At 44.3% G+C, this 27408-nt stretch overlaps 1 protein-coding gene across 1 annotated transcript in view; it reads left to right on the top strand.

Annotated features, from left to right (window-relative positions):
• Positions 1-27408, top strand: part of MYO18B (myosin XVIIIB) — a 255291-nt gene that overhangs the window by 215379 nt on the left and 12504 nt on the right. Inside the window, exons 40-42 of the mRNA XM_032310793.1 lie at positions 147-277; positions 10756-10797; positions 12138-12275. Coding sequence (XP_032166684.1) covers positions 147-277; positions 10756-10797; positions 12138-12275 — 311 coding nt within the window. The remainder of the gene's footprint in view (positions 1-146; positions 278-10755; positions 10798-12137; positions 12276-27408) is intronic.

Below are 27408 nucleotides of genomic sequence, written 5' to 3'. Positions count from 1 at the left end.
TCTGTATAGAGAGGGGCTGTCCGTTATATACTAGGTGCTCAGTGAACATGAAGTGTAGCTCAGGGTGTGTCTTCCTCCCCAGAAGCTCTGGCCAGTGCATGGGTTCTTGTCCAAGGCCAACATGTGCTTGTGGTCTCTGTCTCCAGGAGAAGTATGTGGAGGAGCTCGCAGCAGTGAGACAGACCCTCCAGACAGACCTGGAGACGTCCATCCGGCGGATCGCGGACCTGCAGGCAGCCTTAGAGGAGGTGGCGTCCAGCGACAGTGACACGGAGAGGTAACCTCTGGGGGCCAAGTGCACTATTTCACATGCAAAATGGACATAATATTTTGGACCAACCACTCAAGTGGCTTTATTTTGACTACCTTAGATGCACAGATTGACCTTTCATGTGCTGAACCCACTGCCTTCCTCATAAGGTTGTCAGTGAGGGTCAAATGAGGTGCCAGATGGACACCACTTAGAACAGTGCCAAGAGTGCACATGGGCCATCAGAGTGTAAGTGGTGTTTGTGCACGTAAGGGGCATCTCTTCACAGAGGCAACAGCTGATTCAGAGACGCAAAAATGAGACAGCTGGTAATGGGCCAGACCACTCAAATTCAGTGTCAGGGTTTCTCTCCTTTCCCAGAAGACAGGTTGCTTCCGACCATCTCAACTCAAATCTCGAGCTGCCACAGGCCATGGGTGGGCTGCTTACCTGGAGGGAGTTCGAGGTGTCCCAGGTGGGCACATGGGCCTGGGCTGTCCAGCCCCTGCAGGTGACCCATAGCATCCTATTCCCCAGAGCTGCTTTTGTAATGTCGGCATGTTACTTCTCTGGAAACCACAGCTGTCTGTCTGGCTGCAGCTTCTCTGTCCCATATCCCAGCCTTTGCCACAAAGTCTGGGCAGCAAGAAAAGACATTTTTCTTTGCATTGCTTTGGTAAGAAATAAGGTATCTTAGCCTAACCTTCAGATGTGCCTCCCTCCCTACACACACCTGCATGGACTGCATTGGCCACTGCTCCCTCTTGGTCTTTGTCTCTGTGCGGGATGATTCCTGTTGTAGCCAGGACAATCCCAATATCAGACCATGAATGCAATTCTCTCCACTTCCTTGAGGACCCTGAGAGAGGTTGAAGGTCACACAGCAAATTAGCATCGTGTACCAGGTGAGAACCCAGGACTGCTGAGTATCCTACCCTAGACCTTTGCCTGTTGCATCCCCTTAATAGGGTGAAGCAGGGGCAAGCTGCTGAGAGGTGTAGGCGGGAGATGGGCGGTGAGGAAAACAGTGGTGTAAGTCAGCTATGGGTTAGCCAGCAGGAAGAACGGATTGAGCTGACCATACCTGGTCAAGGAAAAAAAGCCCCGGAAGGAAACACATCAACATTCTAATACTGATGGAAGGCATTGCTGCTGAATTTATAGACTTTATCTTATTATTTCTTTAAGGTGATTTATTTATTTTAGAGAGAGAGAGCAGGATGAAGGGGCAGGGGGAGAAGGAAAGAGCGAGTCCTAAGCAGACTCTGTGCTAAGGGTTGAGCCCACTGGGGAGCTCGATCTCATGACCCCAAGATCACCACCTGAGCTGAAGCCAGAGTCAGTCGCTTAACGGACTGAGCCACCCAGGTGCCCCTAAGTTAGGGACTTTACACACCTGATTTTAGAATGTGAACATGTCCTTTCCTTGATGCGGTTCCAGGCTGGTCATAAACGGCTCAGAGATGTGTAACCTTGGACTTTTCCGTAATGAGGTTCATGCTCAGAATCAGTCGGATGGAGACCCAGGGGGCTCTCCACGTCCTTGCCTCTAAGTAAAGGGCTTCATTTGAGAAATCTCAGTTTGTGCAAAAATAGCTTCCATGCACAAAGTATCACCACCATGCCCTGCTAATTTGCATGGCCACCAAATTCGGGTGAAACAGCCACTACTGGTGTTGCCCCTGCTTCCTGACTCAGGATTACATTGAGGATGTCCCGTTCACCACCTCCCTGCAGCCTTATTAGTGTCCTGGCAGAACTCGCGCCTATAATTACAAACCCTCGTCAATATTACCCACTCGATGCTGGGGTTGACTTCTCCAATAAAGACATTAATACTATCACATTAATTATAGTGAGAATTAATGGTTGTATATACTAATTTTTGTTTTTGTTTTTTTAACCAATGAGCAAAACTTTGGAACCATTTTTACTTACAGCCAGAGATTATTTTTCTTTCCCCCCCCACTTTTTTTTTTTTTTAAGAGAGCAAGCACAAGTTGGGGGTGGGAGAGAGATAAACAAGGAGGCTCCATGCTCAGCACAGAGCCTGATATGGGGCTCGATCCCACAACCCTGGGATCATGATGTGAGCTGACACCAAGAGTCAGACGCTTAACTGACTGAGCCACCCAGGCTCCCAGCTTTTCTTTCTTTCTTTTTTTTCAAGTTTTTATTTTAATTTCAGTATAGTTACATACAGGGCTCTATTAGTTTCCAGTGTACAATACAGTGATTGAATGATTCTATACATTAGTCAGTGCTTGTCAGCATAAGTGTACTCTTAATCCCTATTACACTTATCCCTCCACCCCTGCCCACCTCCCCTCTGGCAGCCGTCAGTTCATTCTCTAGAGGTAAGGGTCAGTTTCTTGGCTTACCCTTCTCTTTTCTTTTTTCCCTTTGCACATTTGGGTATCATCTTTTTTTTTTCAATTTCGCATAGGAGTGAGATCATTCAGTGTTTGTCTTTCGCTGATTGACTAATTCCACTTAGCATAATACTCTCTAGCTCCATCCATGTCATTGCAAATGGCAAGATTTCATCCTTTTTGATGGCTGAGTAATATTCCTGTGTGTGTGTGTGTGTGTGTGTGTGTGTGTGTGTGTGTGTGTACATGTGTATAACAGTTTCTTTATCCATTGTCTATTGATGGAAACTTGAGTTCCTTCCAAAATTTGGCTATCATAGATAATGCTGTCATGAACAAAGGGTTGCATGTATGCCTTTGAATTAATGTTTTCATATTCTTTGGGTAAGTATTCAGTAGTGAGATTACTGGATTATAGGATATTTCTATTTTTAATTTTTTGAGGACCCTCCCTACCATTTTCCACAGTGGCTATCCCAATAATGCACGAGGGTTCCCTTTTCTCCACATTCTCGCCAACACTTGTTGTTTCTTGTCCTTTTGGTTTTAGCCATTGTGACAGGTATGAGGTGAGAGCTAATTGAGGTCTTGATACGCATTTCCTGATGATGAGGGATGTTGAGCATCTTTTCATGTGTCTGTTGGCCCTTGGTATGTCTTCTTTGGAGAAATGTCTGTTTGTATCTTCTGCCCACCTTTTACTGGATTCTTTGATTTTGGGGTGTTCAGATTGTTTTTCTAATACATGAACATTATTAATGAAATAAATGGAAGTTATCAAAATAACAAAATAGGAAAGAGGCAGAGGACCCATGCTTGGAGGTGTGGGTAGATGCTGAACAGAAGGTGTGGCAGAAGCAGGGATCATCTTCTTGCCTGGGGAGTGAAATCCCAGGGGTGAGGTCATGGAGGGTCACAGGCATCACTCTAGTCTCAGCTTATAGGGGCCCCTCTTGAGCCTTAAAGGGACCCTGCCCTCACCTTCACCTTGATAGGAGGGACCTTTACCTCTTTCCTCTTGTTCATACCCATCCAGCTTTTCTGAGCTCCAGACCCCGGGTCCCCGGGAATACCCTCTGAACACCTGAACCCCAGCTTCCTGTCTGCATTTTCACAATTTTCTGTCTCAGGAGGACTTTGTCCTGACTCTCTGCCCTCTAACTTGGATTTAAAAGAGATGCAGAGCTGAGATTTCCCCCGTAGCATGAGAATAGGGGGGTGACCGGGGGGAGAATTGCCCGCAAAGAAGTCTCAGTGCATTTAATTGCACTGCAGTTAAACTGATTCTCAGCAATAAAAGGCAATCCATGCCTTGCTGGGCTGCAGGGAGGCACCGTCCAAAGCGGAGCCCCAACTCCTATCCCTGGTAGGAGCCTGTCCTCTTCCCCATCCCGCTCTGCCTGTACTTCTGCTTAATTGTCTCGTCATCTGGGGGATGTCTGTGGGTTGGATGGGAGCCCGAGCGATTCGGTGAGGTACCTCTCCAAACTGAGCTCTCAATTAGGATTCGCACCCACCCTGAGGGGAGAGCAAGAGAGAGTGTGTGTGTGGTATTTCTGCTGGAGGTAAGGTTTTTTAAGAGACTTGTTCAAATTATTAAAAGTCACATTTCCCCATGTTGGGAATTAGATCCGAGCGTAACAGGCCTTCCAGGCTGGAAACACGGTTACGTGCTCAGAAAGCCAGGTGGCCTGTGTGGTGGAATTTAAACATGTGCCATCCTGCACTCGGGCTCTGTGTTATGCCTTAGATCATGGCATCAACCCTCTCAGATTAATGGGGAAATCCTTTAAGCTGGTCCCCTGGGGCCCGGAGCACGCTCATTACTCATGGAGGGAGGGATGCATCAGCTGAAAGCCTTGTCTCTTCCTGGCTCAGGGTTTGCACTGCTCTGCCCCTCATCTTTCTGGGGGTTTGGGGTGCAGGGGGGTGGCATGTGAAGAAGTCAACTGATGACCTCTGACTCCTAGGTCAGCTGAGAGTGCATCAATTCCAGCTGGCCCGGTCAGAATCGAATGCTCTAGAAAGGTGTCTTTTGTTGTTGTGTTGCATATAAGCTGTATGTTTCTCAACATACATCCTTTTAACTGGGATAAAATTAGGCTGCAGTAGGATAAGGAGGAAGATGTGGGTCTCACCAAAGGTGGCCGCTGCCACTGAGGGCATCATTCTGAGTTGATTTATTTATCAGTGGGCCTAGACTCTGGCCGGACTCTAAAGCTTCCTGCTACCTAGGAGGGCAGGCTTTGGAACTGCTCACATTACTTTTCCTAAAACTCCCTTACCTTCTAATTTGCACTCTCTGAGCTCCCCTGTCTGAGTAATAAGTATGCCCAAGGCCTGGGGGAAGAGCTTAAAGCATCTTTCTGTCATTCTGAGAAGGTTGATACACCATTTGCAATGACAACACGGATAGCTCACGTTTAAATGACATCCTAGAAACCATCCGGCTTTCCAAGTGTCCTTCTAGCTTAGGAGGCCTGGATACCCAGCTAATAGGGTTTACGGGAAATCAGGGCTCCAACCTAGTTTATCTGCTCGTGCCTTATGGGAAATGATGGTTATTGGGATGAGAGATATTCTCTGCTGAGGACTGACTTGGTGCAAGTCTGTGCACCAGACATGGTTCTCACAACTTTTGAGGTTGGTACCTATTTTATGGACAAGGATGCTAGACTCAGAGAAGTTGAGGAGCTGGCTTGGGTTCACCCAGCAAGTGTTGGGGCCATGATGTCCTCCAGGCCAACTTCACCTCCCACACTTCCAACGCGCAGGCTCTGCTGTTATGTCCCAGGTACTCCTTCTTCCCCCTTTCTCTGGTCAAGGTCTTTGTTCTTTGCCAAGTAACTGGCCTGTCACACAGGTGCATGTGTGTCTGTCACTGTGGCTGGGAGCCAGTGCCTTCTTTTGTTACTTCCCAGGCAATGTGTGCATTTAGACAGGAATTGTCTGACAAGGATTAATGCCAAAAGAATACGACAGAAGACATCTAATTAATTACCTTGCCTATCAGCAAGCCCCTGTCCACCAATGCCTGGCACAAGTTCTTTGAAAACCACATGGACCAAAGGTGAGAGAAAGAACCACCAATAGGTCAGGAGGAAGGGTTCTGTCCTGGCTCTACCACCGACAAGATCTGGACCAGGTCATCTGCCCTTCCTGGGCCTCTGCCAGTCCAATCAACACATTAAAGTCTTTGTCATTGCCATCCGTATTCACCTTCCACGTTTTGTTTTTAAAGATTTTATTTATTTATTTGAGAGAGAGAGAGAAAGAGAGCATAAGTGGGGTGAGGGAGAAGCAGGCTCCCCACCGAGCAGAGAGCCCAATGCAGGGCTCGATCCTGGGACTCCAAGATCATGACCTGAGCTGAAGGCAGATGCTTAACCAACTAAGCCACCCAGGCAGCCCTTTACCTTCCCTGTTAAAAGACAGGAGGTAAAAGTAAGAAATAGGCAAACATGGAGCTCACAGCCCAGAGACTTTTTCTTCATAGGGTAAAAGGGTCAGTGGATTTCAAATTCCCTCTTAAGTGGAACCCTCCTCCCCCCGCCCTTTTTTTTTTTTTACATCAGCATAAACTCTTATAGAAAATTCTAGCTTAGCATGGAGTACAGAGGTGAAGGCTCAAGCTCAGGTCTCCCTACTCAGGCTCTCTCCCTAACCCCTTGGAAGCCCCCGTAAGGTCTCCCAGAACACAAGGCCTCTGTAGACCATGGTGCACAAACTCCAGTGTCTACCAGGACCAATAATAATCTGTGACTTGTGAAGTCACTCTGGTGGGGATTTCTACCCATCTGGTTCAGTGAGTCTTAGGATCACGGCAAACAAAACTCCTGTTTCTGCCTGAATGCCTTTCCCCTCCCCCTACCTCCAAGCTGTAGACCACCACAGGGAAAGCTGTTAAGTGCCTTCTGCATTTTATAAGGTGTGATGTGGTTTCCAGAAACCCTCCTCAACCCAGCATCTTTATTTTAAACATACTCTGTTTTGTTGAGACCTTCTAAGATGGCGGGTGGTATGGGGTTTGGGCCAGACATCGCCCTCAGCCTGGATGGTAATAGATCAGAAGCTGACAAGCAGAACGCCCAGCAGACCTTGACTTTAACCTCAGCAGTTCTGTGAAAATTCGGTGACATGGGTTCACAGGCAAAAGCAACCGGTACACAGATTAAAATGTCTATAGAAGTGTAGGATTATTTTCGAGAAGCATTTATACCGATATCTTTTTATTTCTCATGGCTGGTTCTCTTCCAGAGTCACGGGCTTGGAAGGCACTTGTAAGGATTGCTGATAATCTTATGCTCTTACAAGATTGCTTCTTTAGATTCTTCACCATTTTTTTCCCCACATGGTGATAAAGGGTATAATCATCGTTGATACAGCAGTGATGGGTCACACCAGCTGCCTGCTTGTTTCTCATTAAAAAAAAAAAAAACATATATATATATATATATACTCAGAAAAAAAATATATATATATAGGCTCAGAAAACCCAGTGCTTTCTGTGAAGGCAGAAACCAGCTCTGAGATTAGCTATTGCAATAGTCAGAGTCTGGCAGGAACCCCAGACACGTCCCAAAGGAGGGGGTCTAATAAAGGGACTATTTGCAAAGATATGGGCCCTGTGTAGGGAGGCATCAAACATGGTACAGCACTCAGGGCTTATAGCCATTCTGGGAACTTCCAGCAAGGGCTGTTGGGCAGGGGGAGCTCTGGCTTTTGGTTGAGGGCTAGAGCCAACGCCAGGAGAAGCAGTAGGTAGAATAAATACTCCGGGTTCCTCTCTTCCTTCCTCCCCTCCAGTGGCTATCCTAATTCCCTTACTGGCCACACCCAAGGGGTGGCCCCATGGATGTGGCCCATAGAGATCAGCCTCCGGGGCACATAGCAAAGTGGACAGCAGGAAGTGGGCGGGAAGGAGCAGAGAGAAGACATCTCGAAGTGAATGCCTCTTTATTGTGGGGTGAGGGGAGAGCCCTTTCAGAAGGGGATAAATTTAAATGCTGACTTCAGCCATGGGGCTCACACGTATGGAATCAGCCAGGGTGACTAGCGGGTCACAAATTAACACCAGCATGTGCTTTGATTAGTGATCTTCTCCCATAAAGACTTTTCTGGGCTGAATTGCATTAAAGATTGTTGTTCAGTCAAATGAAGTATGTCAAAAAGAGCTTCGCTACTGCAGAGCTCAAGGCAAGCTACTTTAGTATTGTGGAGAGGTTAGGTTTCCTGGACACCTACTAGGGAGCTGTGAGCACAGTCTCTTTTAATCCAGAGTCCTGGAATCCTGGTGTGGGAAATGGGTTGAAGAACCCCCCCCACACACACACACACAACATGCCCAAATCCCACCTCTACTGCCACCAGCCTTTGCTCATTCTCCCAGCCTATGGCTACAAGAAAACTTATTCAGAGTATAACTAAGCCTCTCTATCAAGACACACCGTTTACAATGCAATGGCTTGGGCCACAGGTGTCTTCATTTTTTTTTTTTTTTTCAATCAACATTCTAGAAGATCGAACCCTATTCACTGAACCTCTCTGCTTCCCAAGGGTCTTGTCCTTAGCTTCCTTAGCTAAAGACATCCTTAGCTTTTCTGGTCAGCTGGAACCAGTGTTCTTAGCCTGGGGTCTGTGCCCAAGTAGTTCAAGGGAGGGGGGTGTCCAGGCTTGAGGTCTAGATGATACCGTGAACTCTCAGGTATTGAGCTAAAATTTGAGTCAGTGTGCATTCAGAGAAGCAGAAGTGGAAGTTCCATAGTCCTATAAAATATCCTTAGAGGGGCGCTTGGGTGGCTCAGTGGGTTAAGCCTCTGCCTTCAGCTCAGGTCATGATCTCAGGGTCCTGGGATCGAGCCCCAAATCCAGCTCTCTGCTCGGCAGAAAGCCTGCTTCCCCCTTCCTCTCTCTGCGTACCTCTCTGCCTGTCATCTCTGTCTGTCAAATAAATAAATAAAATCTTAAAAAAATATATCCTTAGAAATAAGCCCCAGGACTCCTCCCTTAATGACAAGTGCTCTCTTTCCAAGCTGGACGAGGCCTTAGCTCATTGGCCCAAACTCTTTTAATTCACAGATGGGGAGACTGAGATCCCAGGCAGGGAAGGAGGGGAGGCTGGGCCACCCAGAGAGGCCTCTAGGATTTGGTTGTCTTTTCTCTTCATCTCTTATTCTGTCCACATCCCCCACCCAGCAGAGCCATAGAAAGACCCAGGTCTCCAGCAGGATCAGAGTTTGGTCCTACTCCCATGGATGGTTTCAGTTCATGAAGTGGTGTTTTTAAGTTGGTTAAACATCGCATCAACACTTGGCACATAGGTCCCTGAGAAGATTCAAGGTCACTCATCAAAGACACATTTGTCCTATTGCCTTTTTGGGAGGGGGTGCCATAGCAAATTGTCACAAACTTAGTGTCTTAAACCAACACAGATTTTATTACCTTATGGTTCTGTTGATTAGAAGCCTAAGGAGGATCTGATCTCCCTGGGCTAATCAAGGTTTCAGAAGGGCTGTCCTCCTTCTAAAGACTCTAGGGATGAATTTCCTTCCCTTTTCCAGTTGGTAAAGAATACTAACACACCTTGACTTATAACCCTTCCATCAACAAAGTCAGCTACAGGAACCTAACAATCTTGGGATCGAGGATTAGGATGTTGACTTCTCTGGGGGTCGTTATGCTTCCTCTCCTAGGGTCATTCAAAAAAGCCGCTTTTGTGACACTGGAGAGGACACAGCAAACTTTTCTTTAAAAGGCTAAGTGGGGGACACCTTTGTGGCTCAGTGGGTTTAAGCCTCTGCCTTCAGCTCAGGTCATGATCCCAGGGTCCTGGGATCAAGCCCCACATCGGGCTCTCTGCTCAGCAGGAAGCCTGCTTCCTCCTTTCTCTGTCTGCCTCTCCACCTACTTGTGATCTCTCTCTGTCAAATAAATAAATAAAATCTTTTAAAAATTAAAAAAAAAAAGGCCAAGTGGTATGTTATTTTTTGGGGGCCCTGTGATCTTTCTTGCAACTACACTGCTACTGTAGAGCAAAAGCAGTCATGGGCAAAATGGAAATGAGTCACTATGGCTGTGTTTTAATAAAACTTTATTTATAAAGACATCTGTCAGTTGGATTTGGCCCATGGCTGAAGGTCACTGAATTCTCAAAGCATTATCTGAGAGAAAATCTGGTCTGGCCTGAGCCCTGGGGCCAAAGGGATGAATAAGACATGCTCTTGGTTCGTAAGGGCCTCTTGCAGTTCTGGTGGGGCCAGACAGTTGTGAATAGAAGCCCCGAGACTGACCGGCTCTTGAGGGTAGGGACCAAGGAGACACAGGTACATCCCTTGGAAAAGCGATCACGTTTTCTAAGGAAGGAATTCTCCAGATTCCACATAAAGAATAAATCTGGGAGGCCCTGGCCTGTGAACGTAGGATTCAAATGAGGTCTGAGGCAGCTGAGGCATCTGAGGTCATGGTTTGGTGCCTACCCTTGCACACTGGGCATCCACCTTCTGGTTAAGAGCATGAAGTGAAAAGCTCTTACAGACCTGGGATTCAATGCTGTGTGACCTTGAACAAGGGAGCCAGTTTCCTTGTTCCCTAAATGGACCTAGGCGGGATGGTTAGATGAGATCTTGTGGAAAGCGTATTTGTTGAATGAAGGGACATTCCCTCCAGAATAGCTACTCGTGTAATTAGTCTCAGAGTTTCCCAGAAAGCCCTGGAAAGCTGGAATCCTGCCCTCTTGTCTGATTCGCTAGCACTCACAAAGAACATAAGGCAAACACGCTGCAGTTGACAGTAATGATGCTGTTAATAATAGCAGTACGGGTTGTCCTAAAGCAAGAGCAGAGATAATGGTTGTTGCCTTTTAAGCAACACTATTTATTTGTCAAGAACCATGCTGAGATCTTGATAGGGGTTATCTCGCTTCACAGGAAGCATGCACTCCACCACTCAGCCCCATTCCTAAACACATTTTATGAAGGAATATAGAGGGTCAGAGAAGGTGAGTGACTTGCCTGAGATCACACAGCAGCAAAGGTTGGAAGTGGGACTCAAACCCAAGTTGGTCTGACACCAAAGGCCACATTCTTCCCCTGGCAGCTCAAGAATGACAGGCTCTTTTTTTGTGTCTCCTTCTAGTGTCCAGACAGCAGTGGACTGTAGCAGCAACAGAAAAGAGATGTAAGTTAACCCTGAGGAGAACTGAACAGTTAACATTGAAGTCAAGAACCAGCCCCTGGATCTCTGTGTCCAGTGTGCAGAGGGAACATCCATGCCCACTTGGAGAATTACTGGCAATGCCCATGATAGCTCAGACTCCATGGTCATAACATATGGCACTGGGGACATGTTATTGAATGGTGCAACTTGTTTTAGACAGAGAGGAGCCCATGACATATCCTACCACCATCCCCCTCAAATACCTTCAATGGCTCCTTATTGCCTCAGAATAGACTTTATAGATTGGCATTTGAGACCCACACATATCTGATCCTTACTTCCCTCTCTATCTGGGACTCCTTCTTTCCATATCATCCATGCCCTGTCCCTTTCCAACCTCCTTATCTATGTGTATGCTGTTCCTTCCAGCTCAAATTCCTTTCTCCAGGTCCTTCATGGTCAAGACTCAACCCAGACAAGTTGTGACTCAACTATCATTACTTAATGCCTTCCCTTATGTCTCCAAGGATTAAAACAATGCTCCTTCCTTATCCTCCTCCTTTGTGTCCCTCTATGTTGTATTGATAATTTTCACCTTTATTATATGCTTATTTCTATAGGTGTGTACTCTGCTAAGATGGAGTCTTGAGGACAGGGTCAATGTTGGGTTCATGTTTACAGCTCCTTCCCCTGGTGCCCTGCATAGAGTGTTCCATAAACAAGCAAATGAATTTATAGACAGACACAAATAGTGGTATAGGTAAAGATAATGATATACATATCAATATTGGTATAGATATCAATAGATACAGTTGCATGAGTATATAAACCAGAAAATAAAATAATCATTGGGTACCCACATCTATGACAGGCCCACACAAGGCCTTATTTCAGAATTAGGGAACATAAAAGTAAAGTCTCTGTCTACAAAGATATTCTGGTTAGGGCAGGCAGAGAGTTAACCCTTGACATATTCCATGGACATATCATTTGGTGTAAAATTCAATGCCAAATTTTACTCTAAAATCAGAGTTGTCTCAACATCTGTATCAGAGTATTTACCTCCCCAAAGAGGAGCAGCAGTTAGCATCATGGGCACTGGAATCACAGAGACCAGGGTTTGCATTCCACCTTCATCACTGGCTAGAACCAAGTTGGCCTCCTCGAATCCCATTACTCTCACCTATGTAATGGGGACAGCACTGGCTCCCATCTCTCAGGGATGGTACTCTGAGCACTGATGAAGTTCTTGCATATACAGCACTTAGCACATGCCTGGCTGAAGCTTAGTGGTGACTATCTAGTTATTGCTGTTACTGTGGTTGTCATCGTGCTGACGGCATCCTGTCTTCTGGTTCCAGAGATAATGTCTCTGTCCTCAGCTCCCAGCCAGAGGGCAGTCTGCAGTCCTGGTTGAGTTGTACTCTGTCCCTGGGCACAGATACCATGAGGACTCCCTCTCGACAGTCAGCCAGCAGCAGCCCCATCCTCAGCTCCAGGTAAGAGTATGTCCCTGCTGCCTCTGAATGGCCAGTAGCTTGAAGAATCTCATACTTTGAAGGTCGTTTTTCATGACTTCCATCTTCTCCAGCTAAGGCAAGGAGAAGCATGGCCATGGACAGTGTGAGCTATGACCCTGCCACTTTTTTAGCTGAACAGCTTTAGGCAGGTTGGTTATTTTCTCTGAGCCTTCGTTTCCTTATCTGGGCAATAGGAAATATAATTCTGTTTACTGCTCTAAACTGTTGAAATGATGAAGATCTGATGCCCCCCTCCCTAAAGATGGTTCTCCGGATGATTTTTAAATAGCATGTGGTGAACATTTTTAAAAATAACTGTGGATTTATTATAGTTGCCTTCTATCTAAAGCAAGTCCTACTTGTCTACAATTTATAGATTGTTCTGGATTTAAAGTTTTCTTTTGTAAACCTATTCATTTAAGCATTTCTGTATTTTGGAGTTTTTTTTTTAATGGCAAATCAGTATCGAGACAGGCTGGATGATTTCTCCCTCAGAGATTTTAGTTTTGTTCTGAATGTCAAGGTTTTATATTCTCCCCACCACAGAGGGAGATGGATCCAGTTACGGCCTGAGATAAAACTCTTGCAGATCTGTAGGATTGCCAACAATAGGTTCCTCTGACAACCGGGCCTTGGGAGTCACTCTTAGTTTAGGACTTAAATCCATCTTCACTCTTGTTTTTCTGCCAGCTTCGTTTCTCTCAGCTCATTTGGTTTTCCTTTTCAAGGGCGGCCCTCTTGTAATTAGGAGCTAATGGCCATAAATCAGAAATTATGGATTAAGCAGATGCGTAATTAAGATGAAATGCACACTGCTTTTGTGATAACAGGAGAACCAATGTGATAAAGTAGAAAGAAAAGTCCCATACTCAAGGAACAAATGCAGACAACCCCTTCCTGACTTGAAATGTGTTTGCTCTGAAGGAGGTGGGGGTACCATCTCTACAAAAAGAAGGGGGTGGAAGTTCACACTAACCTTTTGGGCATATTCAGCAAATGGCAAATGTCTGACGCATGCCTGCAGATAATCTTAGGCTGAAAAATTTGACGTTGAAAATATCAGAGGCTCTAAGAGTGGGGCTGCATCTGGGGAGTTAATTAAAGCAAGATTATCTGATTACTGCTCTTAATTAAAAACAAAGGCCTGTATGGAGAAAGGGCCATCTCCACCATGAACCCCAAAGGATGAGGACTTTTTCTCTCCTGATAAATACATACCCCTGTTTTTCCCCATCAGCCAGTGTAGAAGGCAACAGAAACAGCACTGGGGGTGGCTGTAACCGGATAGGAATGATCATTAACACAATATTTGAGTTTTGTGATTAACAGTTGGACAAACATACCTCACTGTATTGTGTTCATGGTATTGCATGGTCAGATATCACATTTCTTACAAACCAGAGGTTTGTTGAGTCATTCAGTGTCATTTATCCAACAGCATTTGCTCTGTCTCTCTGTGTCACATTTAGTAATTCTTGCACAATTTCAAACTTTCTCCTTACTATTATATTTGCTATGATGATCTGTGATCAATGATCTTTGATGTTACTGTTGTAATTATTCTGGGGCACCACGGATAACATGTCCGTATAAGATGGCAAACTTAATCAGTAAATGTGTGTTCTGATTGCTCTGCTGACCAGCCGTTCTTCTCATCTCTCTCCCTCTCCTCGGGCCTCCCTATTCTCTGAGACATAACAACATCGAAATTAGGCCCATTAATAACCCTACGGGGGCCTCTAAGTGTCCAAGGGAATGGGAAAATCACATGACTCTCACTTTAAATCAAAAGCTAGAAATGATTCAGCGTAGTGAGGAAGGCACATCATAAGTTCTAAGAGAACTAAAAGCTGGGCCTCTTGTGCCAAACACTTGGGCATATGCTGGACACAAAGGAAGAGATCTTGAAGGAAATGACAAGCATGACTCTGGGGAACAGATGACTGATAAAAAAAATAAACAGCCTTCTTGCTGATCTGGAGAAAGCTGCGTGGTCTGGATGGAAGATCAAACATGGCACAACACTCCCTGAAGCTGAAACAAAACCCAGAGCAAGGCCCTGACTCCCTTCCATTCTCTGAAGGCTGAGAGAGGTGAGGGGCTGCAGAAGGAGCGTCTGAAGGTAGCCAAGGTTGGTTCACGAGGTTTAAGGAAAGATGCCATCTCCATAACACAGAAGCACAAAGGGCAGTAGCAGGTGCTCATGTAGAAGCTGCAGCAAGTTCTCCAGAAGCTCCAGCTCAGATCATCCATGAAGGTGGCTATACTTAACAACGGATTTTCAGTGTTGATGTAAGAGCATCCTATCTGAGGAAGATGCCATGGAGGACTTTGGTAGCTAGTGAGGAGAAGTCAGTGCCTGGCTTCCAAGCTGCAAAACATAGGCTGACTCTCTTATAAGAGGCTAATGCAGCTGGGACCTCTAACTGGAAGCCACTGCCTGTTCTGCAAACCCTAAGGCCCTGAAGAATGATGCTGCATCTACTCCACCTGCACTCTGTAAATGGAACAGCAAAGCCCTAGATGACAGCATCTCTGTTTACAACACAGTTTACTGAATATCTTGGGCCCACCGTTGAGACCTGCTGCTCAGAAAAAAAAAAGAGATGCCTTTCAGAGTACCACTGCTCACTGGCAGTGCACCTGGTCACCCAGGAGCTCAGATAGAGTGGAGATGTACGGGATTAATGTTGTTTTCATGCTTACTAACACAACATCCATTCCTGCAGCCTGTGGGCCAAGGAGTCATTTCATCTCTCAGGTCTTATTATTTAAGAAATACTTTTGAAAGGCTAGAGCTTCCATAGATAATGTGTCCTCTGATGGGTCTGGGCAAAGTAAACCTTTGGAAACCTTCTGAAAGGGGTTCACCATTCTAGATAACTCTAAGGACATTCCTGGTTCATGGGAGAGGAGAAAACAGCAATGTTAATAGGAGTATGGAAGAGGTTGATTCCAACCTTTTTGGAGGTCTTGGAGGGGTTCGAGACCTCAGTGGAGGAAGTAACTGCAGATGGGGTAGAAAAAGCAAGAGAACTAGAATTAGATGTGGAGCCCGAAGACGGGATCAGAACTCTTGAGAAAACTCAAAGCAATGAGGATTTGCGTCTCATGGACGAGCAAAGAAGGTGGTGTCTGGAGATGGGAAGTGCTCCTGGTGAGGATCCTGGAAGAGTGTTGACATGATGACAAAGCATTCAGAATGTTCCACACACACCATCAATAAGGCAGCGGTGGGGCTTGAGAGGACAAACTCCAATCTTGAAAGAAGTTCTGCTATGGGTAGCATGCTATCCAACACCATCACCTGCTACAAAGAAATCCTTCATGAAAGAGAGAGTCCATTGACATGGCAAAAGTTGTGTTGTCTTATTTTAAGGAACTGCCACAGCCTTCCCCAACTTTCAGCAGCCACCCCCTGATTCGTCAGCAGCCATCAGCCTGGAGGCAAGACCTTCCACCAGCAAAAACAAGATGACCCGCTCAAAGCTCAGATGTTAGTTAGCATTATTAGCAACAAAGTATCTTTTCACTAAGGTACGTACTTAATTATGCTTTTTTAATAAGACAAAGCTATTGCACATTTAATAGATGACAGGGTAGTGCAAACAGAACTTTATGTGCACGGGAAAGCCCAGAAATGAATTTGAGTCGCTTTTTTGAGATATTTTATCGTGGTGGTCTGGAATGGAGCCTGAACGTCTCCGGGGCATGCCTGCAGTAACATGCATGATAAGGATCCTTAGCCTTCCGGTTGTGCTCTAAGTTGTTCGTCACCCATTTGAGTGGGAGATGGGAGTCTGGGGGGGGGGGGTTGGGTACATGGGCTGAGCTCACAGCAGGTGGACTTCTCCCCTCCCTTGGCTCCCTTACAGCAGCGAGATTTGGGGAGAGATTTCTTAACGTTTCTATCCATGTTTCTTTGTGAATAAGCCTGGGTTGTTGTCAGGTTAATGAGATGATGCACAAAGGTGTCATCGCTCAGCAGCCCCGGCACCTAGAACAAGTTCAAGAAAATTCGCTTTGTTAGTGTTGGTATCTACTTGATGTCCAGAGGAACCCCAGGAGATGGACATTACCCCCATGTGACAGAAGAGGGATCGAAAGCCCACAGCCTTACCTTACTGCTATAGCTGTGCCTTGGGCAGAGTCTGTCCTCGGCACACGCAGGCAGCCCAGAGCCTAGCCCCCTTTCCTTCCCTATTCCTTTTCCAAGTCCTCAGGCTTGGCCCAGTACACCTCAGAGCAGTGGTGCCTGCACCAAGTACAGTGATGGGGCAGCAGGCAAGGAGGGATCATAAGCTCCTTGTTTGTTTTCTTTTGGTCTGCCTGCCAGGGACTGGCATTCAGTTGGTGCTCAATAAATGTCTGTTGAGGAGGCACCTGAGTGGCTCAGTCAGTAAAGCATCTGACCTGATTTTGGCTCAGGTCATGATCTCAGGGTCGTGAGATGAAGCCCTACATTGGGTCCCTGAGTGTGGAGCCCGGTTGAGGTCACATCTCAGCATGGACTGTGACTCATGGAGGGTCGGTAACTGATCAGTGTCCCACAGCAGGTAAGAAAAGCCAGGCTTCAAGCCCAAATTCAAATCCCTCCAAAGCCTATATTTGGATTTCCTGCACTACCATGGCTCTCTGACATTTATCCTGCAAATTTTACTGGAAAACAACTGTTCTTAATATTAAAACTGCATGAGGATTATCATTCAACACTCAGCATCGATCCAGAAGATGCCTACTGAGCGCCAGATCCCACGGCAGGAAGCCCTGAAATTTTTGAGCACTGTCCTTGGAACATGTTTACAATTTTAAGATCTGAGAACTTCTGAGTGGGAAGGAACTGCTGGGATTATCTGACCCCCTTTGCTCATTATGCAGATGGGGAGAACACAGAGGTCTGCAAAGGGAAGTATCTTACCCAAATTTATAGGAAAGTCTGAGCTTAGAGCTCAGGTGCCTTCTAGCTCTTTCTAACTGCACAAGTCATCTATGAATTCTTCCTCCCTTCAAGAACTTAAAATATAACAGAAAAGACTAAAATCCTATTTTTTTTTTAGAGAGAGAGAGAGTGCACACGCATGCAAGTGGGGGAGGGGTAAGGGCCAGAGGGGGAGAGAGAGAATCTCAAGCATGCTCCACATCCAGCAGAGTCTGACGGGGACTCAGTCTGACGACCCTGAGATCATGACGTGAGCAGAAATCAAGAGTCGGTTGCTTAACCGGCTGAGTCACCCAGGTACCCCTAAAGCTAAAATCCTCTTAACCATGCCCCCAATCTCAGCTCCATTCCTAAAGTTATCTACTACTGTCCAGTTCGGTATGCCCCCTTCCACATTTTTTCCTGTGGATTTTTAAACATAAGTGCACCTGTAGTACATTTGTTGTATAATACATATATTCTAGAATATAGAACGTATTTGTGGGCTTTTAAAAGATATCAATGCACATAGGATGTACCTTATGTGCCACATAAATTCTTACCCTGTGCTTCTTTCCCTCTACAGTATATTCTAGCAATCTTTCTTTATCAGTACGGCTAGGCTGGTCTTATTTTTTTTCCAGTCCCGCAAAAGATCTTCAAGTCATGCTACTGTTTATTTCATTAAAGTCGTCTTCTTTCACTTTCAGCATTTTCTTGGTATTAACTCTGATCCTGTAAGCCTTTAAAACAGACAGACACACACACAGACACACACACACACACACACACACACACACACACACACATTCTTATGCACGTGGGTGCGTGATTTGGTGGGTCTAAGGGCTTTTGCACTTTAAACTTGGCTGGATGCTACCAGATCGTCCCTGTGTCCTTTCTGCTTAGAAGAGGATGGCACTCCTGTATCCCCAGCCCCATGCCACCTGGCACCTCATGGGGCTCAATAAATGAGTCTCTTGGACATTTCAAATTAGACTGAAAAAGAAGGTCACTTTAACAGAAGAGAGAGAGAAAGCAGTCTTCTGCCAAAAAAATAAAAGCACTCCCTGCATTATTTATAAGAGGCCGTCAACCCAAGAGAAATATACCTGAAGCCTTATGATTTACAGTCCAGGAGCCATGCAGCTGCTGCTGATAAATGCAAGAGCTTCTGGAGATGGAGACACTAAATTACCTTTGTGGCCCCCAGAGAAGAAGTTTATGGGATTGGTGGTAGCAGTCACACTTGGCTTAGATTCTCTCCTAACCTCTGGCAGCAGGTGGTGCCAGGGCCGTCCAGGGACAGGTCCACTCACCTTGGCCCCCACCGTGTGCCTGACCTTCCCTGCCTCTGCCCTTGCTAGAAAAGTGTGAAAGTGGGGGACCTCTCCCCCACTTCCTTCTTGTCTTCAGAGTACATCAGGCTTTCCCTCCTTCACTGTAGACCCTCTTCCTCACCCTGTAGCCCCACTGTGGTCTTCCTTTTCCTCCCTTTTGGAGTCAGTCTTCTCCAAAATGGGGTCCCATACACACTGTCTGTACCGAGAGCTTGGCCCCTATCACTTGTCGAAACTTTCCTCACCATGTCAGCAGCTTCCGAAGGGACAGATGGACGTTCTCTGGTCTTGGCCTTTCTCTGGACTAAGAAGTTGGCAAAGTGTCAAACATGTCTCTGTTCATTCAGCCTTGTAGATGTTTCTGCTCCTTGGGGCTCCTCAAACCTCTTCTCGTCTTTGCCTTCCCATTCCCAGCCCCCAAATGTGGGGGGTCATGGGGTAATGCCCTCGCCTGGCTGTTTTGCTCTCTACCTGATCCCAGATGATCTCCATGTGATTTTATATCCCCCACTGTAAATGGGCAAACCCCAGTCTAAACCTCCAGCTCTTAAGCTCTCCCAGGTTTTAAATGGAGACATCGTATCTAATTGTCTGCACTGAGGAGATGACCTCTCCCTGGTGTCTTAACTTGACATATCTGGGAGGAAGTTTCTGCCTTCCTGTCCACACTGTGTTATCAGTATCATTTGGAGGTCCTATCATTCATAAAGCCACCCAAACTGGGTCTTCTCAGACTATCATCCCCTCTCCTTCATCCTCATAGTCAACAGATCCCCAGGTCTTTCTTATTCTTCGCTTCCCCAAATACTCTTGCCTCTCTCTGCTTCCATCCTCGCTGCCAACACCTGTAAGTCAGGCTGCCATCATTTCTGTCCTAGATGCTGACAAAGAGTTTCCAATACCATCCTCCCTCGATCCATCCTTTACACTTCAGCCCGTCTGATCCCTTTAAAGTAAAAATCTTGCTGCAGTGGCTTCCCATCTCACCTCAAGAGTCAGTAGACTCCTGCCTGTAGGTGAAATCTGGCCCTTGACCTGTTTTTATAAATAAAGTTTTATTGGAACCCAGCCATGTCCACGTTTTTGTTTTTGATTTTGCATATTATTTTTCACTGTTCCTGCACTGTGAAGGCAGAACTGAGTAGTTGCAATGGAGACCAGATGGCCTTTAGGCCCAAAATTATTGCCGTCTTCCCTTTACAGGAGAACTTTGGTGATCCCTGCCCTCCGGGATAGAACAGGATGGAATTCAAGCACCTTAGCAGGCTTACAGTGCCCTACGTGATGTGGCTTTTGCCTGCATTTCTGGTCTCATTCCCTCTATCTCTTCTTCATACTTGGTTCCCCATATAGATTATAGCTCTCCCTCATCCACTACACTCTTCCCCCTCCTTGATCTTTTGTCCATGATATTCCCTTTGACTGGACACCCTTCTGTTTCTTCACTTAACTCTTACTCATCCTCCAAGACTCAGCTCATGGATTCCTTGCCTCAGGACGCTTCCCTGATGCCCTGGCTGGGTCAGGAGGTGACTACATAGTCCTTCAGATCCCATAGTGCTCACTGTATCATGCTGAGATTATCTGCTCAGGTGTCTTTCTCCCCTCATGAGGTTGTGAGTTTTTTAAGGAAATAAATCTTATCCTTTTCTTCTTGTACCTCAGCACCTAGCACAGTGCCTGACGCATAGCATATACTCAGTAAATATTCATGGAGCAAATGAATGACAGTGGACAGAAGTTAGATGGCCCTCACAAGTGTGGTTTGAAGGATGATGCTGATATCAACACCATGGGTGGACTTACCAGACTGTTCGACTCTCTCCAGCATTGATGGAATATAGTGGGAGATACTCAAGGACTGGGCCCCAGCTCCCCTAGAGTAAAGGCTGAGGACAGAGGTGAGTGTTAAGCCAGATCAGTCAGAGATCTTGAAGACACATTTCAAAAGAGGTAAGGGGAGAACAATGGACTTTGCAGTGTGGTGGACCTTATTTCCAATCCCAAGTTATTAGCCACCTGAGAGCCCCTCTTCCAGGCTTATATCCCCTTTGCAGGATTGAAGAAATAATAGCTATAGCAGAATCCCTGATATGAACTTGGTGTTTAATAAGCAAGAGTTCCCTTCCACCCTCCTTCCTTCCTCCTGGCCAGACTGGGTGATGCTGTTCTGGGAGGCAGGGATACTGACAGACAGGCAGGACTAGGGAAACCTATGTCTGGGTTCTAATAATCCCATGTCCAGAGACTGTGGAAGTGAGCCAGACTTGCAGCAGAAAACCATGAGCACAACAAAGAATCCCTTGCCAGTGAAAGTGGAGTGTCAGTGAATAGTGTTACATATGTTGAACCTGATGTGTTTGAGGATGTTCAAGTGGAATCATCCAGAGGTTTTGAAGTCTGGGCTGGATCTATGAAGATTCCAGGACTTCTCTGTGTAATGTTGGGATTTGCTGGGGGTGGGGTATAGATGACATAAAACCCAACTCAACCTGGCTTGTACAAAATGAAAACTAGTATTATGTCATGCAGCTTAGAAACCAAAGGTAGATCTAGCTCCCGGCATTATTGGACCCAGGGATTCAAAAATGATCCTGGGGATTTGATCCCTCAGCAACCTCTCTGCCCTATTCTTCTCAACACTGACTTTTTTGCAAGGGAGCAAGATGGCGGCCAAGATTTTCTAGCTCATGCCTGTACCACTCAGAGTTCAAAAGTAAAGTGGGCTTCTCTCTTCAAAACAGTTCCACCAAAATCTTGAGCTTGACTTTTATTGGCCCAAAGGGAGTCACATGTCTGTTCTGAACCAGTCAGAATGAATAAGGAGAACAAAGGAGTCTCTTACCCTAGGCTCAAATTGGTGTTCTCACCTAGTTCTGGGAGATGTAGTTATTCCCACCCAAACCACAGGAGCACTGAGGGAGGAAGGGTTTCCCCAAAGGATAAGGGGATACATTACCTGAAGCAGAATAATAATGAGTAGATAAAAAACAAATAAGCAAAGCAAATGTTTTCCACCAAGGGGAAGATTGAATTATGGGAGTGGACAAAATTATGCATACAGAGTTGAAGGATTGGGAGGTGGGTAAAGTAGGAAAAGAGAGGACAGTAAGAAAAGAAAAAATATATTCAAGTGTTTGAGGTCCCATTGAGTAGCCTTGGGAAGCCCAAATAAAATTGTGTGTGTCCTGGTCAGAGACTTTATTTATCCCTAAATTTCAATGACCAATCTATCATCACGTAATTAGTGATGCTGTGATTTGAATTTATTACCAAACATGGCTCTCTGCTGTTGCTATTGGACTTGTACCATATTGCAATGTGAGCATGGAAATTATTGTATAAATTATTCTCACTCACATAATCATCGTGATTTTAATTACTGTGTAATCTTCGCTAATTACTGTTGTATGTATCATTTGCTTTGGTGCCGATTTAACACAACCGCTGTTCATTTGGCTAAACGATGGCATTACAACTTTTCCTTTTTCTGGGGGAAAATTTGCTTTCTGTAAACATTTGCAGCCCCATACTCTCGGCTTGCCATTCTTGGTTTAAAAAAGGAGATTTAGACATCAACTTCCTTTCGCCCCCGTTGATTTTTATGTGGGATGAGGCTGGCTTGAATTAGTAAAAAGGTCTAAATTACAGGGTATTGTTTTTAAAATAAAGTTGTATGCCTTTCAGGAAAATGCAATTAGTCTACTACAGAAACGAAGGCAAGGATGGGTCACACAAGGCCTGCTTAAATGATTAGATAAGAAGCGTTTGTAATTAGTTCATTAATTACGCGAATGTGAATGAATGGTACTTCCCGCTAGAAACAGGTCGTTCTCAAAGTAGGTTAAGCATTCACCGCTAATCTTATTTCAATAGTACATTTATTTACTGGTCTCTGCATTCTTAGAACCAGAGCTCAGGATCATTTTAATCCATCCTAAAGATACTTAGTGAACAGACCTCTCATGAATATAGTTTTATGTCTTCCTGAGACAAAGGGGTGCTATTCAGTTTTATCAATCTTAGGAAGATTAGTGGAAACTGAAAGCATGAAAATGTCAGTGCAAACATATTTACCACAGAACCCAGGCATGTGCAAACAGAACCGGAAGTCTGGCTCTGCCCAGGAATCAGCCTTGGAGCAGCATGTGTCCTGGATGGGTTTCCATGGGCAGGAGGGCTGTTTTCTACTTAAAACTCCAGATCTTGGATGGTAGATATGTGGGTCTCTCAGGAGTTTCGAGACTCATCTAATTTAGCTGCAAGTTTGTGTAAGAACCATTTAGATTAAAGTATCTGTGGCTCTCAGATTGAGCTCTATTTTGGTGACATGGACCTATCATTGAAATACACATCCAGAAAATTGCATCTTTATGAAATTTTCAAAAATTGGCCCTACCCGTTTAATTACTACCAAAAGCAAAACCAAATCATCTCAGGTGCCCCTAAATCCTTCTTGAGCCTGTTCAGGTCATGACTTCATCCTTCCTCAAAGGTAACCACCATCCTGACTTCTAATGCTATGAATTAGACATGACTGTTTTTTTTTTTTTTTTAATTCTATATAAGAGGAAGTATCCAGTAGTACTTTTTGGCACCTGGCTTCTTTCTTTTAATACTATGTGGATTTTTTTTAAAAAAAATATTATTTATTGTATTTTAGAGAAAGAGAGAGAACATGATCAGGAAGGGCAGAGGGAAAGGGAGAGAGATTCCCAAGTAAACTCCATGCTGAACTCATATCAGGACACTGGGCTGAGATCACAACTTGAGTTGAAACCAAGGGTCAACTGCACCACCCACGTACCCCCATTTAATGTTATGTTTATGAGCTTCATTCACATTGTTGCATGAGGGGTAATTCCCTTGTTTTCTTTGCTCAATAGTCCATAACTGTGGTTCTCAACTGGAGGCAATTTTGCATCCCAATCTCTGCCAGGAGATAGTTGATAGTGTCTGGAGACATTTTTGGTCATCATAACAGAGACAGGTGCTGCTGTAGAAGACCATGATGCTGTTATACACCCTACAATGCACAGAACTGGCCATACAAAATTATCTGGTCCAAAATGTCAATTACATCACTGTTGAGAAAATCTGGTCTATAATGCTCCACTGTAGGAATATATAATAATGATTATTCACTCTGTTGATAATCTCTCAGTTGTTTCTAGGTTTTGTTTTGTTTTGTTTTTTTAAGATTTTATTTATTTGACAGACAGAGATCACAAGCAGGTAGAGAGGCAGGCAGAGGAGGGGGAAGCAGGCTCCCTGCTGAGCAGAGAGCCTCATGCGGGGCTTGATACCAGGACCCTGAGATCGTGACCTGAGCCAAAGGCAGAGGCTTTAACCCACTGAGCCACCCAGGCGCCCCTGTTTCTAGGTTGTTAAAAAAGATTTATTTATTTGAGAGAGAGTGGAGTAGTGGTGTCAGGGCAGAGGGAGAAAATCCTCAGATAGAATCCTCACTGAATGCAGAGTCTGATGTGGAGCTCAATCTCACAACCTATGAGATCATGACCTGAGCTGAAATCACAAGTCAGTTGCTTAACCAAATGAGCCACCCAGGCACCCCTAGGTTGTTTCTAGTTTAACACTACTATGATGGCATTACTGTGGTCCATCTTGTACACATCTTTTGTGGCATGGATTTAGATTTCTGTTGGGTTTACCCAGGAGTAAAATTGCTGGGCCATAGGTGTATTTTCAACTTTAGTAAATATTGTCAAGACAGTGATACCAATTTACATTCCCACCAGCAGTGAATGGGGGTTCCAGTTGCTTTGCATTTTTGCTAACACTTGGTTTTGTCATTTTTTTAAAAATGTTAGCTATTCTGATAGATATTGATAGGGTCACTTTTTTTATATTTTCTTAAAATTTCATTTTTAAATTAAATTAATTTTTTTTCAGTATTCCATGATTCATTGTTTATGTACCATACCCAGTGCTCCATGCAATACATGCCCTCCTTAATACCCACCACCAGCCTCACCCACACCCTACCCTCTTCCCCTCCAGAACCCTTAGTTTGTTTCTCAAGTCCACAGTCTCTCATGGTTCATCTCCCTCTCTGATTTCCCCCAACTCAGTTCTCCTCTCCATCTCCCAATGTCCTCCATGTTATTCCTTATGCTCCACAAGTAAGCAAAACCATATAATTGACTCTCTCTGCTTGACTTATTTCTCTCAGCATAATCTCCTCCAGTCCCATACATGTTGATACAAAAGCTGGGTATCCATCCTTTCTGATGGAGGCATAATACTCCATTGTGTATATGGACCATATCTTCTTTATCCATTTGTCTGTTGAAGGGCATCTTGACTCTTTCCACAGTTTGGCGACTGTGGCCATTGCTGCTGTGTACATTGGGGTACAGATGGCCTTTCTTTTCACTACGTCTCTATCCTTGGGGTAAATACCCAGTAGTGCAATTGCAGGATCATAGGATGCCAGGATTCTCAACAAGATCCTAGCTAATAGGATCCAACAGTACATTAAAAAGATTATCCACCATGACCAGGTGGATGCAAAGGTGGTTCAACATTTGCAAATCAATCAATGTGATAGAACAAATTAATAAGAGAAGAGAGAAGAACCACATGGGTCTCTCAATTGATGTAGAAAAAGCATTTGACAAGATACAGCTTCCATTCCTGATTAAAACAATTCAAAGAATATGGATAGAGGGAACATTCCTCAACTTCATAAAATCTATCTATGAAAAGCCCACAGTGATTATCAATTTCAATAGAGAAAAGCTAACAGCTCTCCCTTTGAGAACAGGAACATGACAAGGATGTCCATTCTTGCCACTGTTTTTCAACATAGTACTAGAAGTCCTAGAAACAGCAATCAGACAACAAAGAGAAATAAAAGTATTCAAATTGGCAAAGAAGAAGTCAAACTCTCTCTCTTCACAGATGACATGATACTTTATGTGGAAAACCCAAGGACTCCACCTCCAAACTACTAGAACTCATTCAGCAGTTCAGTAATGTGGCAGGATACAAAACCAATATCCAGAAATCAGTTGATTTCTTATACACTAACAATGAAAATATGGAAAGGGAAATTAGAGAATTGATTCCATTTACTATAGCACCAAGAACCATAAGATACCTGGGAATAAACCTAATTAAAAAGGTAAAGGATCTGTGCTCAAGGAACCATATTTTGTTTTAATTTGCACATTCCTGATGAATGTGCTTATATGCTCATTGGGGTATCCTTTTCGGTGCAAAGTCTGATCAAGTCTTTTGCCCATTATAATTTTTCTTCTGGGTTGTCTCTCTTTTATTATTACTATTATTATTATTATTATTATTATTATTATTAATTTGTAGAAGTCCTTAATATATTCTAGATATAAGTCCTTTCTTGGTATGTTGAGCCATCCATTTGATGGAATGTCTTTTTCACTCTCTTACAGTTCATTTCGATGAACCAAAGTTCTTAATTTTAATGTAATTGAACTTAGAATATTTTTCCTTTATAGTTGATGTTTTTTCTATTCCACTGAAGATTTATTTGCCTACTCCTAAATTATGAAAACATCCCCCTGTGTTTTTTGACAAACAGTGTATTGATTTAACTTTTATATCTATATATACAATTCATCAGGAATTCTTATTTATGGTGTGAGGTAGGGGTTAAGATTCATTGGCATATAAATATTAAACTAGCCCTTGTGTATGTATTTTAAAAGACAGCATATATTTCACATTTTACCACCATGTCATCTTCTAGTACATCAAGTGATTTTATATATTTTCTAGACCCTGTTCTTTTACATTTTTCTACTTGCCCATCTTTGAGCTGATATAAAATTGCCTTAATTAATGTAGTTTTATATGTAAGTCTTGATATCTGAGTGTGTATCTTCCTTGGATTAATTCTTCTTCCTCAAGACCAGCAAATGACTCCAGAGGAAAAATGCCACAGTACCGGGCTCACCTCAGCATACTTCTCTCTTTCCAAAATTTGACCCTTCAATTCCTGGCTGCTTTGGTGCCTTCCAACACCATAAATGTAAACTTAGCTTTTCTAGCTTTGCTAAGTGGAGATTTTCTATGGAAAATCTAGTCTGTCTGATCCAGAAAAGCTAATCTATCATTTCCAGAAATTGAATGTTAAGCTAGCCTTTTTGCTCCCTTTGCTAAGTAAACATTTTTCCTTACTTTTCATGCCTAAGAGGATATGACACTTCACTTAAATTTCCTTCCAGTCATAACTTGGTGAATCTACTTTCCATTTCAGACTTGAGACTTCTGTACTGCAAGGGCTATTGATCTTTGTATTGATGGCATCTGGGATCATGGATTCAGTAAATGACTCTGGATGGTTGTAAGGAGGGGTGGCTGGATGGCTGGTTAGATAATTTCCATTCACTTAAAACTGCATTTTCTTGAGGAACTGGGTGCTTTTATGACTAAGTCTGGGATTTTTTTATGGTTATTTTCATTGTACCATGTTTCACTGAGGCAATGTCTGTGAAAAGTGAAGGAATGCATTGAAAATTTATTTAAATATGTTTAACCCAAGTTGAATCTCTAATCCAATTAGAGATTTTCATCCCCTTACATATCCAGTTTTTTCTTTTCCAAACACTGTGAGAATTGTATCAGAAGGTAAAGAAGTATAGGAGCACCGTGGTGGCTCAATCGGTTAAGCATCTGACTCTTGATTTTGGCTCCGGTCATGATCTCGAGGCTGTTAGATCAAGCCCCATGATGGACTCTGTGCTCAGTGAGGAGTTCCCTTGAGATTCTCTCTCCCTTTAAAAAAAATAAGAAAGGAGAGAAGAAGGTAAAGAAGTATAAACCCAGTACTTTCACTGTCTCATCAGAATAT

Source organism: Mustela erminea, chromosome 13 (assembly GCF_009829155.1).
Source record: "Mustela erminea isolate mMusErm1 chromosome 13, mMusErm1.Pri, whole genome shotgun sequence".
NCBI classification, from domain to species: Eukaryota; Metazoa; Chordata; class Mammalia; order Carnivora; family Mustelidae; genus Mustela; species Mustela erminea.
This window is presented reverse-complemented; position numbering and strand designations above follow the sequence as displayed.